This window comes from Lipotes vexillifer, unplaced genomic scaffold (genome assembly GCF_000442215.2).
Source record: "Lipotes vexillifer unplaced genomic scaffold, Lipotes_vexillifer_v1.1 scaffold117, whole genome shotgun sequence".
In the NCBI taxonomy this organism is placed as follows: domain Eukaryota; kingdom Metazoa; phylum Chordata; class Mammalia; order Artiodactyla; family Lipotidae; genus Lipotes; species Lipotes vexillifer.
This window is the reverse complement of record NW_006785593.1, coordinates 1154089-1167359: the sequence shown is the minus strand read 5'-3', so window position 1 is coordinate 1167359 and position 13271 is coordinate 1154089. Positions and strand designations below refer to the sequence as shown.

General features: G+C 34.4%; 1 protein-coding gene across 1 annotated transcript in view; it reads right to left on the bottom strand.

The window, feature by feature from the left end:
* Positions 1–13271, bottom strand: part of ACSS3 (acyl-CoA synthetase short chain family member 3) — a 146186-nt gene that overhangs the window by 42754 nt on the left and 90161 nt on the right. The window contains exons 8-9 of the mRNA XM_007457662.1: positions 11987–12138; positions 1335–1438 (exon numbers count right to left, since the gene is read on the bottom strand). Coding sequence (XP_007457724.1) covers positions 1335–1438; positions 11987–12138 — 256 coding nt within the window. The remainder of the gene's footprint in view (positions 1–1334; positions 1439–11986; positions 12139–13271) is intronic.

Genomic DNA, 13271 nt, shown 5'->3' with positions numbered 1-13271 from the left:
CGCATAGCACTGCTGTTTCTCCAAATTGAATCTTACCTTTTTTTATTTCCCAAATAGTTACAAATCTGAATTTAGATAAGCAATTTCTCCCTTAGCAAATCAAATTACAGAGAACAGAAACTTTCTTTCTGATTTGCATCTTATTTAAAGAACATGTATTCTGCTCTGATCATTCATTTTATATTTCATATTATAATGAATATAGAAAACACATTTCCCAAAAGAGCAATAGCCAAGAAAATATAAAAGTATCATTTATCAGAATCAAAGAGTTCTAAAATATTAAACACTGAACTTCAGTTTTACTCTCTCACTTGATCTTCTAGATCTTAAAATCAGACCTAATTTTTTTGCTAGAAATTTTATTAATGCTTTAATCCAAATTTGATGCCCTGCCCAAAATGCTCAGAAGATGGAAATTCTGAAAATACTAATATACAACTGCTGATCTAATTAGTTGAACTGAGTAGGACTGAACTGAAATATACACATAGGAAGGCTGTAAAGGCTCTGATAACTCATAGCTACTTTCAGTGGGCCAAATGGAAAAGCGAACAAAATCACTACATTTGGTGACAAGGAAAGATTCCAGGTAAACTACTTACTTTCACATATGTACACAATCATTCCTCAAAAGAAGCAGCAGAAAGTCTTCTTTTATCTGTACCAAAGTTTTATTCTATCCACTTAATAGGACAAGCTGTTTCCCAAGGATCAAATATTGGGAGAAGAATAGAGAATAAATAAGTAAATAAATAAATTACACATATAATGATAAGCGTTTTGGTGAAAAATACATTTGTCTGTTGAGTGCTAGGCAGAAGAGATTTGATTTTATTGATCATAAGAAAAGAGCCAGAGAATCACAGGAAATCCTATAAAAGAAACAGTGCTTTAAAAAAGTACTCCTGCAGCAGTGTGCAGGGTTATAGGAAAGCAGGGAGCACAGAGATGGGTGATGAGGATAATTTAAATCAGGGTAGATGACAGTGTAGCTGCTGCAGCTCAAAGGCAATGGGAATACTGAAGATGGGATGAATCCAAAGGTAAATCTGAGATTTAGTGACTCACTGGGTATATGAAGCAAAGAGGATGAGAAGCAAAAGCGGTCTTCAGGGCTTTATACCCAGGGACCAAGAGAATGGGAGCATCAATGTCATTTAAGACGACTTTTTAACAAAAAGATAATCAAAGAATTGCTTATTTCTATCGAAACCAGAACCACCTGATTTCTGAGTTTGTGCCTGATGGTCATAATTCAGAATTTCCTCCTATCCTTGCAGTGCCTCTGAGCATGCCTGCCATATTTATGTACGTGTTTGGAAAATGCTCACCAGTTTGCCACCAATGGTCTAGGACAGGTACTCTGAAGACCTTTTTGGACCATTCCAGGGTGTCCACGTCACATCGTTCTCCAGCCACAAATAAGGTTTTGAACCTGAATATTAGAAAGAGAGTGAATTCAAATTATTCCTTGAAAGTAAACTGAAACAATTTCATCTACCTTCTTTTAAACACTGTAGAATCTAATCACATTAATTCTGTCAGAGGAAAACACTGTAGAATGGTTAGAGGCATTATTTGTTTGGACGCGGTATAACTAAATGCATAGCACAGCACTGGAGAGAGATGCTTCAAAAGTAGAATTCACAGCTACAGCTTCTCAGTTCTGAGAAGAGCAACTGAGTTGATCTTTGTAATATATCTATCATATTCACCTAATAATCAAAAATGAAAAACCTTTTTCCTCCTTGACATTATCTCTGCTAATTTTAGCTCCAAATTTGATTGCTGTATTCTACTTAAGTCTATACACAAAAATACACTCTGGAATACCAGCTAAGGCAACAAATATGCTCATAAATATGATGCACTTGCTCCTTCTCATGAGTTACTTTGGTAAAGATTATTATGATTTCAACACATATTTCCCCTATTCCAAGGACATATTTAGGAAAGATAAGTGATTTAAAAAGAAATGCCATTGTGGCCTTCCAGGTTAAAAAGGCTCCTATCAAAAGGAATATATGATTACTGAGAGATGAAGAATCCTTTGCAGGGAACATCATGCCACAGTGTAGAAAGGATGAAATAGGAAAAATAGAATTGAGTTGACACTATAGGTGGTTCATTGAGAGAATGACTATTTTTTCTTCTATTCTCAATGCCCCTATGGCCTGTCTGTCAAAGAGTCTGTCATACAGAGTGAAGTCAGAAAGAGAAAAACAAATACCATATGCTAACACATACATATGGAATCTAAAAAAAAATAGGGTCTGAAGAACCTAGGGGCAGGACAGGAATAAAGACGCAGGTGTAGAGAATGGACCTGATGACACGGGGAGGGGGAAGGGTAAACTGAGACGAAGTGAGAGACTGGCATGGACATATATACACTACCAAATGTAAAACAGATAGCTAGTGGGAAGCAGCTGCATAGCACAGGGAGATCAGCTCGGTGCTTTGTGTCCACCTAGAGCCGTGGGATAGGGAGGGAGGGAGGGAGACACAAAAGGGAGGGGATATGGAGATATATGTATACGTATAGCTGATTCACTTTGTTATACAGCAGCAACTAACACAACAATGTAAAGCAATTATACTCCAATAAAGATGCTCAAAACAAAATAAAACAAAAAAAGAATGTGTGTATAAGAGTTAATTCATTATCATCAAAATAAAAACCAAAACAATAAAATAAATAAAAACTAATCAAATAAAAACCTGCCTACCCATCCTGAACAATGTAGTATAGCCACAGAAGATTTTTTACCCTTCCCTTAACTTACATCATTTCATGAAGATCTGACGAAGATTCAAATATTCTCACTCTGTGCTCCAACAACATGCATTTCCTGCCTCTGCTACAAACATATATCTCCTTCTATAGTTGTTTGCTTGCCTATTTCTCACAGTGCATTGTGAGCTCCTTAGGATCGTTCATCTTTATGACCTCGATATCAATCAAAATACCTGGGAGTTTTAGGTACTTAAACTTTAAGCAAACTACATATATATTTGCAATTCAAGCTAAAATTTAGGTAATCAAATATGTATTCATTTATAACTTGCTTGAAATTAAAATTTGGATTATCAATTATGACCTCATCAGACAGAAATGTTACAGCAGGATGAAATAAATAGTAACACATTAAGCTATTAAAAGTAAGTTAAAGTATAAGAAAAACTAGTGTAAAGTTTTAAAGTTTAAAATGATGTTGATAGGGCTTCCCTGGTGGCACAGTGGTTGAGAGTCCGCCTGCCGATGCAGGGGACACGGGTTCGTGCCCCGGTCCGGGAAGATCCCACATTCCGCGGAGCGGCTGGGTCCGTGAGCCATGGCCGCTGGGCCTGCGCGTCCGGAGGCTGTGCTCCACAACGGGAGAGGCCACAACAGTGAGAGGCCCACGTACGGCAAAAAAAAAAAAAAAAAAAAAAAAAAAGATGTTGATACATCTATGATTTTAGATGCTATGTAAAAACAAGACAAAATAAAAATATAAATGCCATATTGTTGATAATCTTATGACTGAAAAATATAAACATATTTTAATTGTATCTTATTCAAACTATTAGCTTCCTGATTTTTTTTAAACTTCTGTGATTAAGAATATTAAGCATTTCTAGGGTAAACGAGGAACAAGTGATGCCATTTGGAGACGCAGGCCTGGGCCTTGTCATGAAGGAGCTTATAGAGTTTTCTAAGGAATTTGGATTTCTCCATGAAGGTGGTGAGAAGCTAATTAAAGCCAATTAAAGCATACGGTATTTGTCTCTCTCTTTCTGACTTACTTCACTCTGTATGACAGACTCTAGGTCCATCCACCTCACTACAAATGACTCAATTTCATTTCTTTTTATGGCTGAGTATGCTAACACATATATATGGAATCTAAGGGGAAAAAAAAGGTCATGAAGAACCTAGGGGTAAGACGGGAATAAAGACACAGACCTACTAGAGAATGGACTGAGGATATGGGGAGGGGGAAGGGTAAGCTGTGACAAAGTGGCATGGACATACATACACTACCAAATGTAAAATAGATAGCTAGTGGGAAGCAGTCGCATAGCACAGGGAGATCAGCTGGGTGGTTTGTGACCACCTAGATGGGTGGGATAGGGAGGGGGGGAGGGGGGGAGACGCAAGAGGGAAGAGATATGGGAACATATGTATATGTATAACTGATTCACTTTGTTATAAAGCAGAAACTAACACACCATTGTAAAGTAATTATACTCCAATAAAGATGTTAAAAAAAAAAGCTAATTAAAGATTTTAAGCAGGAGAGTGGCACAGTGAGATTTCTGCTTTAGGAAGACGTCACTGGCAGGAGTGGGGAGGACAGAAGGAAGGTCAGGACAGGAGCCCAGGGGTCCTGGCTTTGGGAGGCTGCTGCCATCACAGAGATGGTGAGACTTGAACCCAGGCAGCCCCTGGGGACCCCCGGGGAAAAAAAGTGGAGGTGGAGACGGGGGATAATCTAGGAGGTCTGAGCAACGGGACTTATTACCACTGACAATCCCCTTTTCCTTGAAAAGCCTTTTAGGAATATGCTGTATGTCAATGGAAGAAGAAAAACCAACACATAAATAAACCAAAAACCCAGACTCTCAAATACCTGACCCTAAATAAAAGTAACATTAAAGAAAACGTGATTAGGAGGAAAACACGGCTATCCATGACAAATTGTAGAAGCAAAAAAGACTGACAATGTCCACTATTCCTTGCTTTTGTGCTGCCTCAAACTGTACTAAAGAGATACCTTTAACGACTGATCATTGATACATGCTTCACACTTTATCAACAGATTAAAATACCATATTGCTGTTGTATAATATCACAGGAAATTTGAAGAACAGAAAGAACACACACACCTATATGTACATATTGGGATTTTTGTTCTATTTTTGCCGTTTATGACTACAAGGGGTTTCAAGCATGGTTTTCTTACTAACCAACAGAGGAGCTATTCTTTGTATTTCATTGAAGGTGTAATCATTTTCTGGAGCATATTGTACCTTTTCCACCTTCTTTCTTTGTAATAGCACATGTATAACAGAATTTATTAGTCCCAAATTTTTCTTTAAGGGCAGAAGTAAATTTCCAATAGTCTGCTGTCTGAAAAAAAAAGAATATTGTGCATTTGGATGATTTGTACTAAAATTTGTAAAATGCTAGGTTTGGCTGATTCTAACAGTACAGGCAAAGAACAACCAAAAGGAAGAGTTTTATGGATATCAGAGGTCATATTTCCATCATCTGCCAAGCCACAGATTACTTCAAAGAGCTCTGGATGATTCATATAGTCATGTGATTAGTTTATATATGAAACTTAATACCTAGAATTTCAAAAATATTTATTAATGAAAATGTAATGCAAAATATTTTCACTTAAAAAATGTTAGCACACCATATAAAATAATATTTGGCTAATCCAGGGATAATTAATACCTGATATTACCAGCATTTTTACAAGTTTTAATTAATTTTTTGGCTTTTTTTCCCTAGCCAAGTAAACTTCTATTAATTTAAATAATTGATTGTAATAATGAAAAACCATGCATAGCACTGATTCCTTACCTCATGATAAATTTCAGCATTATATATCTTTAAACGTAGTATTATTATTGTTTTGCATTACACTTTTATTGCCTTTCTTCTTATCTTTTAATTACATTAGTATCATCATGATAGCAATCTTCATAATGGCACTAATAAGCAAAATAGAAAGGTGTGATATTCAATAAAGAATAGTAAAAGTGGTGTCTGCCTTCTCTGCAAGTCAGAAAAAATCCCTCCATTTCCATTAAAATCACTTTACTATTTACCAAATGGAGAGGAAAATTCTGGGGCTCATTGGTAATTTAGAAAAACATCAAATAGTATAGATGATCCCCTTTCCCTAAATACACTAGAAACTATCACTCTACTTTTGTATTAAAGTTCCTAAAACTGCCCCAAAGTTATTATTTTTCTCAATTACAGACTTCAGTTTGTATAATATTAATGAGTATAAACACATTATAAACAAAGATAAAATTCAGGAATAAGACATGACTGACAATTTAAAATCTTCTAATAAATATTTAATCCAATATTATTTAACTCCGAATTCCTCACAATAAACAAAACCATGATATGTAATTTTATATTTTTATAACCAAATGATTACTTAAAAACTCTTAGTATAAATCTATAGTTGAAAGATAAATTATAAGATAGTTTAAAGATAAACTCATGCCTAAGAGCAAGAGTTGTATTCTTATTTTGTAAAGAACATTTAGTCCTTTAGGCTTGCAAAAAAGGAACTGAAACATTTTTCAGCAGTGAAATTTCTCATTAATGACCTTGCCATTATTTTATTAACATTACAAACAGATAAATGTCCCATATTAAAAAATTCAAAAATATATTTTTGTTTACAAATTCATTTCATAAAAGTGAATGGGGAGCTAGTGTTTAATGCGGACAGAGTTTCAGTTTAGAAGGTGAAATATCTGGGCGATGGATGATGGTGACAGTTGCACAACAATGTGAATGTACTTAGTGTCACTGAACTGTACAGTTAAATATGGTTTAAATAGTATGTTTTATATTATGTGACTTTTACCACAATAAAAAAAATTTTTTTAAGTGAAAATTAGCCATTTTTCACAGTAATTTGGATTCTCTGGAGAGTAAATTTACCCATATTAATTATATATGTCCTGTCTCTGCACTGTACAATATGGTAGCTTCCAGCCACCTCTGGCTATTTAAAATTTAAATTAGTTAAAATTGAAAAAAATTAAAAATATCAATTTCTTCATAGTATTAACCTTTTGTCAAGAGTTCAGTAGTGACATGTAGCTGGTACCTACTATATTGTAGACATCAGTTTTATTGGATAATGCTTCCCTAGATTGTTATATACTAATTCAATACATGGGAGATGCTCTGATAATGGTAACACATGGAAAGACGAATCTACTTCCAGAAGAATAATACTAAAAGGATAAACAAAATGACAATATACAATACCCAGAGTAGAAAAAAGGGGGAGAGAGATTAATGTGAATGAGACCTATACCTCTTTCCTCAATTCTATATAAAATTGAGTATAATTCAAGACTCAAATTAAGTTGAAAATAAAGCAAAAAGGGAAACAGAAAAATGGTAATGTTGTTAAATTAATTTTATTCCAAAATACACAGGAAGCTGCATAGTAGTGGATAAAAAGCCAAAGATAGATTATGGTGAAGAATTCTGAGGTAATAAAGTAAGGGCAGAAGAAAACTAAAATGAGTATTTCTTTCAAGGTCCATAAACTACCAAACAAGAGAATAGTACTCTTCACTTGTGCCAACAGAAGTTAAATAAAAATAGATTATTTCAGTGATGCCTCATCAACTCTAGTTCACACAACAGAACATCATTATTTTTTTCCATCAATGTCCCTGTGGTTATTTCCATCTTTCCTTCATTCTATTTTCTTCTATTACTCCCCACTAGAAAATTCAAATTACCTTTTGAAAAAACTCTCCACCATTTTGTTACAGTTATTTATTGCATTTATTTTGGCTTCTGTTTAAACATACTATCCAATTATAATTAGTAGAGTAACAACTATATAAATTCAACAACATATTTCATCAGTTTTTGCTGCTGCTTTTTCATATCCCATACCATTCCCCTGTGTGCATTTTTCCTGTCAAGAAAGTCTCTGGGTTTTAAGTTCTCTTAGCTTTGTCCATATGCACATTTTTCTATTTTGTCCTCAGTCTTCAATAAAAATTTTTTGTTTAACAATTTTCCCTCAGAACTTTGCAGATCTTTCACTATTGTCATCTAGCATCTATTGGCATCAGTTTGGATTTTCCTCTTTGGTGCTCTGTTGATTCCTCTGGTAGTTTTTTGGATTTTATCTATAGCCTCAGTTCATGTTTTGCAATTTTCAAATGACCTGTCCAATGAGAATTTACTTATATTTAACCTTCTTAGTACTTGGATGGCACTTTCCAACTAGGATCCACATCTTTCTTCAATTCAGTAACATATTCAATTCTTCACTCTACAACTTTCATTTTTTTTAACAATTCTCCCATTTTCTTCTGAAATTCTTACTAGATACATTTGTAGTTTCCTATTCTTCCCTCCAAGTCTCTTTAACTGTTCTTTCAGATTTTTTACTTTGTCTCTCTGTTTTACATGCTGGGTAGTTTCCTCAATAATATCCTGTAACTTTTAACAGTCTTTCCTTGTGCCCATATATTTGTTTCATTTATTTAGTTTACACTATCCATTGTACTTTTTAATTTCTTCATACCCAAGTTTAATAATTTTACATAAGAGTTATTAGTTTATGACTCTGATTATCCTTAACATACTTATTTTCAAGTTTGATTTGGCTATATTACAAAAATAATCTCAATTGGAATGAATCCATGTTCTGTTGATTTTATTAGCATTAGAGTTCTTCGTGTGTTTGGAATTTTATTTCCCACACTCTTTTTGAAATAGAAGTTCTTTGTTTTTTTCTCCTTCTCTCTCTCTCCTATGCTCACCTTCTCTGTTCAATAGGTTTGTGAGTGATATAACTATCCTCTAGAGGTCCAATGCCATAATGATGATTCAGAATTATTAATCCACAGTGATACTCAGGATATCACAGACCCTATTCTAGGATGACAGATGGGCAGTTTGGTTCAGTCTCTGGTTGCTTTGTCTCAATCAGATCCCTAGACCAAAGCTTGCTATACGTCACAGTCCCAGAAAACAACTGAGAGTCATTACTGTCAGCCTCCTTTCCTGAGTAGGGAAGAACACCCCAGCCCGTCCTCAATCACTGAGCAAGCTCTGACTCCATGACCTAAGCAGGGTAATACTGAGTCGTCCCTTTACTCTGCCAATGCATGCTTGTACACCTAGCAAGCCTCTGGCGTCAGCCACCCTTACTGCTTTGCAAACCTAATCCATTTCCAGTCCACAGAAAAGTTTATTTTTCAGCTCAGCTCTGATGCTCTGCTTCTTGTTTTTCATATTATCTCTCATTGCTGTGCAATGGGGAAAGAAAGGCTGCATCAAAGTACAAGGTACTGTGTTATCTTGAGTGGAAATCCCAGCACAGAATTTTTTCTAACTTTACTAAAATTGAACTAGAAGATCATGGGAAAATAAATCACTATGATGTGACAAAAAAGAGCAGTGAATTAGAAAGCAGAAGATGATAATAACAGCTAAGGCAGTCTATGTTATGAACAGTTCCAACTGCTTTGCATGGATTATGTACCTTTTATTTTCAGTATATTCTTGTACTATTACTGCTCTTATAGTCCACAAAAAGAAAGAAAGAAAGAAAGAAAGAAAGAAAGAAAAGAACAGAGAGGCTATATAACTTTCTCAAGGTCACACAGCCAGTAAATGGTAGGTTTGAACCCAGGGAGTCTAACTCCAGAGTCAGAATCTAAATTACCATACCATACTGCCTAGTCCCAGCTTTGCCCCAGAGTAGCTTTGTAATCCTGGGAATGTTATTTCACCTCTTTGTACCAAAGTTTTCTCTACTGTGAAATGAAATCATTACACTAGATGATTTCTCATCTATTTTTCCAAACTCTAGTTGTCTGATAAAATGAACTTACAGTTCTGGTTAGTTACCTATTTCAGAGTACCCTCTTAAATTGGGGGGAACATCTTTAAATTTATTTTAAAACAATCTTTAATGAGCTATGTAACATTTTAAAAAGAAAACTTCATCACTTAAAATGTTCTATAGAAGGAGAGATAAGCAAACTGCAAATCAATCGTGAGCCTGCAATTACAATATCAAGAGAACATCCATTCAGTAAGTTAGTATGAAATGTCTTGAACATAAATATAAACTTAAAAATATAGCTGTATGAGAAAACTTGGGTTCTCTAACTTGGGTTCTCTCTTGTCTCTAACCCAAACAACTTTTCTTGGACCTTGGTTGCCTAGTGAGATGGTTGGATTTTGGAGGTCCCTTCTGTTTCTAACATTCTCTTTAGTCCACAAGTGAGAATCTATCAAAGTAGATCAGTGAAGGTATTATTTGTACAGACTACAAATATATGAAAAGGAAAAGCTGCACTTATGCCATGAATGACAAGAATCCCTGGGTCAAGTTAGTTTCCTAATTCACCTTTCATAGGAAGAGTATGTCCATGGAATTTAGTTAGGAGTGTGGGCTCTTAGTCAGATCGCCTGAGTTAGTTTCTTTCTAAAGAGTTACTTAAACTCTCTGGCCCTAACTTCACCCATCTGTAAAATGAGAATAATCACAATTCCTACTTATTGTTATAACCAGATGAGATAACAAACTTTAACTGCTATGCCTAGCACACAGTAGGTGATCAGCAAGTGTTTGCATTTATTAATAGTAGTCATTTGAATAATTGAGGCTGTTTATAGAGTCTGCATTCCTAAATATCTTATTAAAAACATAGGTTCACATCATCATGAAAAACTTAGATGCCTAAAGACAAAGGGGCATGATTGGGGGAACTTATTGCAATTTCTCTTACCCTAAAATCTCATACTCCATGTCTATACCTATTAGTTTGAAAGAGTGATGTTTTAATAGGTATTCAAAAAAAAAGATATTCATTCGGTATTGTTTGATGCCTTATATTTCAGGCAAATTAGAAATGGTTCTTGCCTTTACAGTAAAGGTTATCATCTAAAACCCATGTATAAATGGGAAAAGATGATGCAGCAAACAAGACACCTTAGCCTGCTGGTCACACATCTACATGCCCTGTAATGAGAATGCATTTGTCAGAAAAGAGACACTGCAAGAACAACAGTCACTGTTTCTTCAAAACCCCTGGAATTGTCTTAAGACATGGAGACGATACATAGCCTCAGATGTTTTTACCAAAATCTATGTTTCTATGCTTTTGACTGAAATGGAGAAAACTAAGTTGAAATGTAGTGAATAAAGGAACAAAGAGAGAGTGAATAGAAATATAAAAGAAGATTCATTTTATGAACACATTGTATGCTCGTTTTATGAACACATTGTATGCTCATTTTATGAACATTTTACGTAAATCTGGATCCATTTTTCATAAAAAAAAAAAAACAGGAAAAAGAAACAAATAAACAAAACCACTGACCCTGCCCAAATTGAAATCTTCTTGCTTATATCTGCAATTGCTGTATGATACCTGTTTTAACCCCTTCTTGGGCCACAGCAACATAAAATTCATAACATCTGGCATCTAATTTAAAAAATTCAAACTGACTTAATTCAAACCCACTTTTGACTTGAAGAAACTACAAAATACTTTTAGTTCATGATAGCAGTGACCTATTTCAAAAAGGTTCAATAAGATTCGATGTTGGAAACTGCCTTGAAGACACAAATTGCTATAATTATCTTTGAATATACATATCATTAAACTAAAATGAACGGCAATAAACCAGCACGAAAATACCTAAACTATTCAGAGCACATTATTACAAAACAATAGAAAAATAATTTCCTTCACTCTTTCAACATAAGTAATTTGGACTATAGTTTCCACGTTTTATCTCTATAAGTGAAATCAAATAATACTTCCCTCTATTTAGACTATTAGTCTATTTTCAAAAGACAGATGTTTTATATATGTGTGTATATATATACATACACATATATGTGTGTGTGTATATATATATATATATATATATATATACATACTCATTTTAAGTTACACTTAGCATTTTACTTTAAGGAAAATATATAAGCTGAGTAGTTTGAAAAAGAGAACTATTTTGATAAAATTTGAACAGAAATAAACAGGATATGGTATTAAAAAATATTCACAGTATAGTTAAATTTCCAACTATTTCAAAGATATGTTTAGAACAGTCATTCTTAAGATTCAGAACCTTTGGCTCTTTCCATAATGGTACTGCAGTGATAGAAAAAATATATAATGTTCAGTTATTCATTCTGATTGCAGTTTTTAATGTAATTTGCCCTGTGCATCCCGAGTTCACCTTGTCAGAGAGTACTTCTTCCCCAAGGCTGCCCCAGGGTCCTGTTGACGGATTGCTCTAATGGCAGTTGGTGCTGTAAACAAGGCAGCTACTCCATGCTCCGCGAGCACACGGAAATAAGCGCCAGCATCTGGTGTTCCCACAGGCTTCCCCTACAAGGAGATTCATTTAAAATGTCACTGGGTAAAATGTCTCATATTTCATTGACTGTTCAGTACTTACACATTTAACACAGCAATATTAACAAAATGCGGTTCTCAACATTGAAACTATTTATCTTAGTTTTAAAATATTTCCATGTTCCATCATAAATAAAACAAACCAAATGCCCAGGCATCAGAGAGCCCATGTGCTCCAATACTGCATCCTAAAAGCTTTTCAAATTGCACTTTTCCTTTCATAAGTTTTGAAAGATAAAGGACTGGAAATATATATATATATATATCACATTCAAATTAATAACATAAAACAGTCTTGCATTTTCCAAGCAATTAAATACACTGTTTTGTCTGGCAGATTATATGAGAAATGTGGTTGCTATGAATTTCTAATATTAAACTTTTTTTCATGATAGCTATTAAAAGTGACAATAGCAATTCTCAAAATATATGAGAAGACAGAAAAATCTGGAATCACAATGATTTCTGAGCAATGACCTTTTCAATTAAATGTCTCACTCCAAGAAAAGCAATTTCTAAGAATTTTTTAAAAAATCCAATAAGACATTTCAAAATACGTAGGTTTTCCACAGCCTCAAAATGACATTATGCATGTTCAAAGGATAATCCATTCATAAAAATTTAACAATTTTTATAGACTATACAGTTCAAAATGACACAAAGCATTTTTTAACTGATGTTCCTGCAAAGTGGAAAATGAGCATGGCATAAATATATCAGTAATTCTGCAAAAATTCAAAGCGTCCCATAAAATCTATGTTGGCCCAACCATATCCCCTCATTCCTCAATGCATTCTCATCACTGGTACTTCTTCCTTTGTTTCTAAAGTCAGGTGTCTGGAATGTTAATATATGTATATAATATATATTTCACAGTCAAATCATTTTGGAAGGGGTTGGGGTAAACAGGTTTCCTATTTTGGACCATTTCTTGAGACTAAAAAGTGTTAAAGTACTTCAGAAAATTCTAAGAGATAAGTGACTCTATGTAATATTTCCTAAACTTTGTCCACATCCCCCCATCTGAGCATCCCATGGACCTTGTATTCTGGAAAACACACTTGGGAAACACTGAACTATGGTGACAAAAGGAAAGGAGAGGGGAG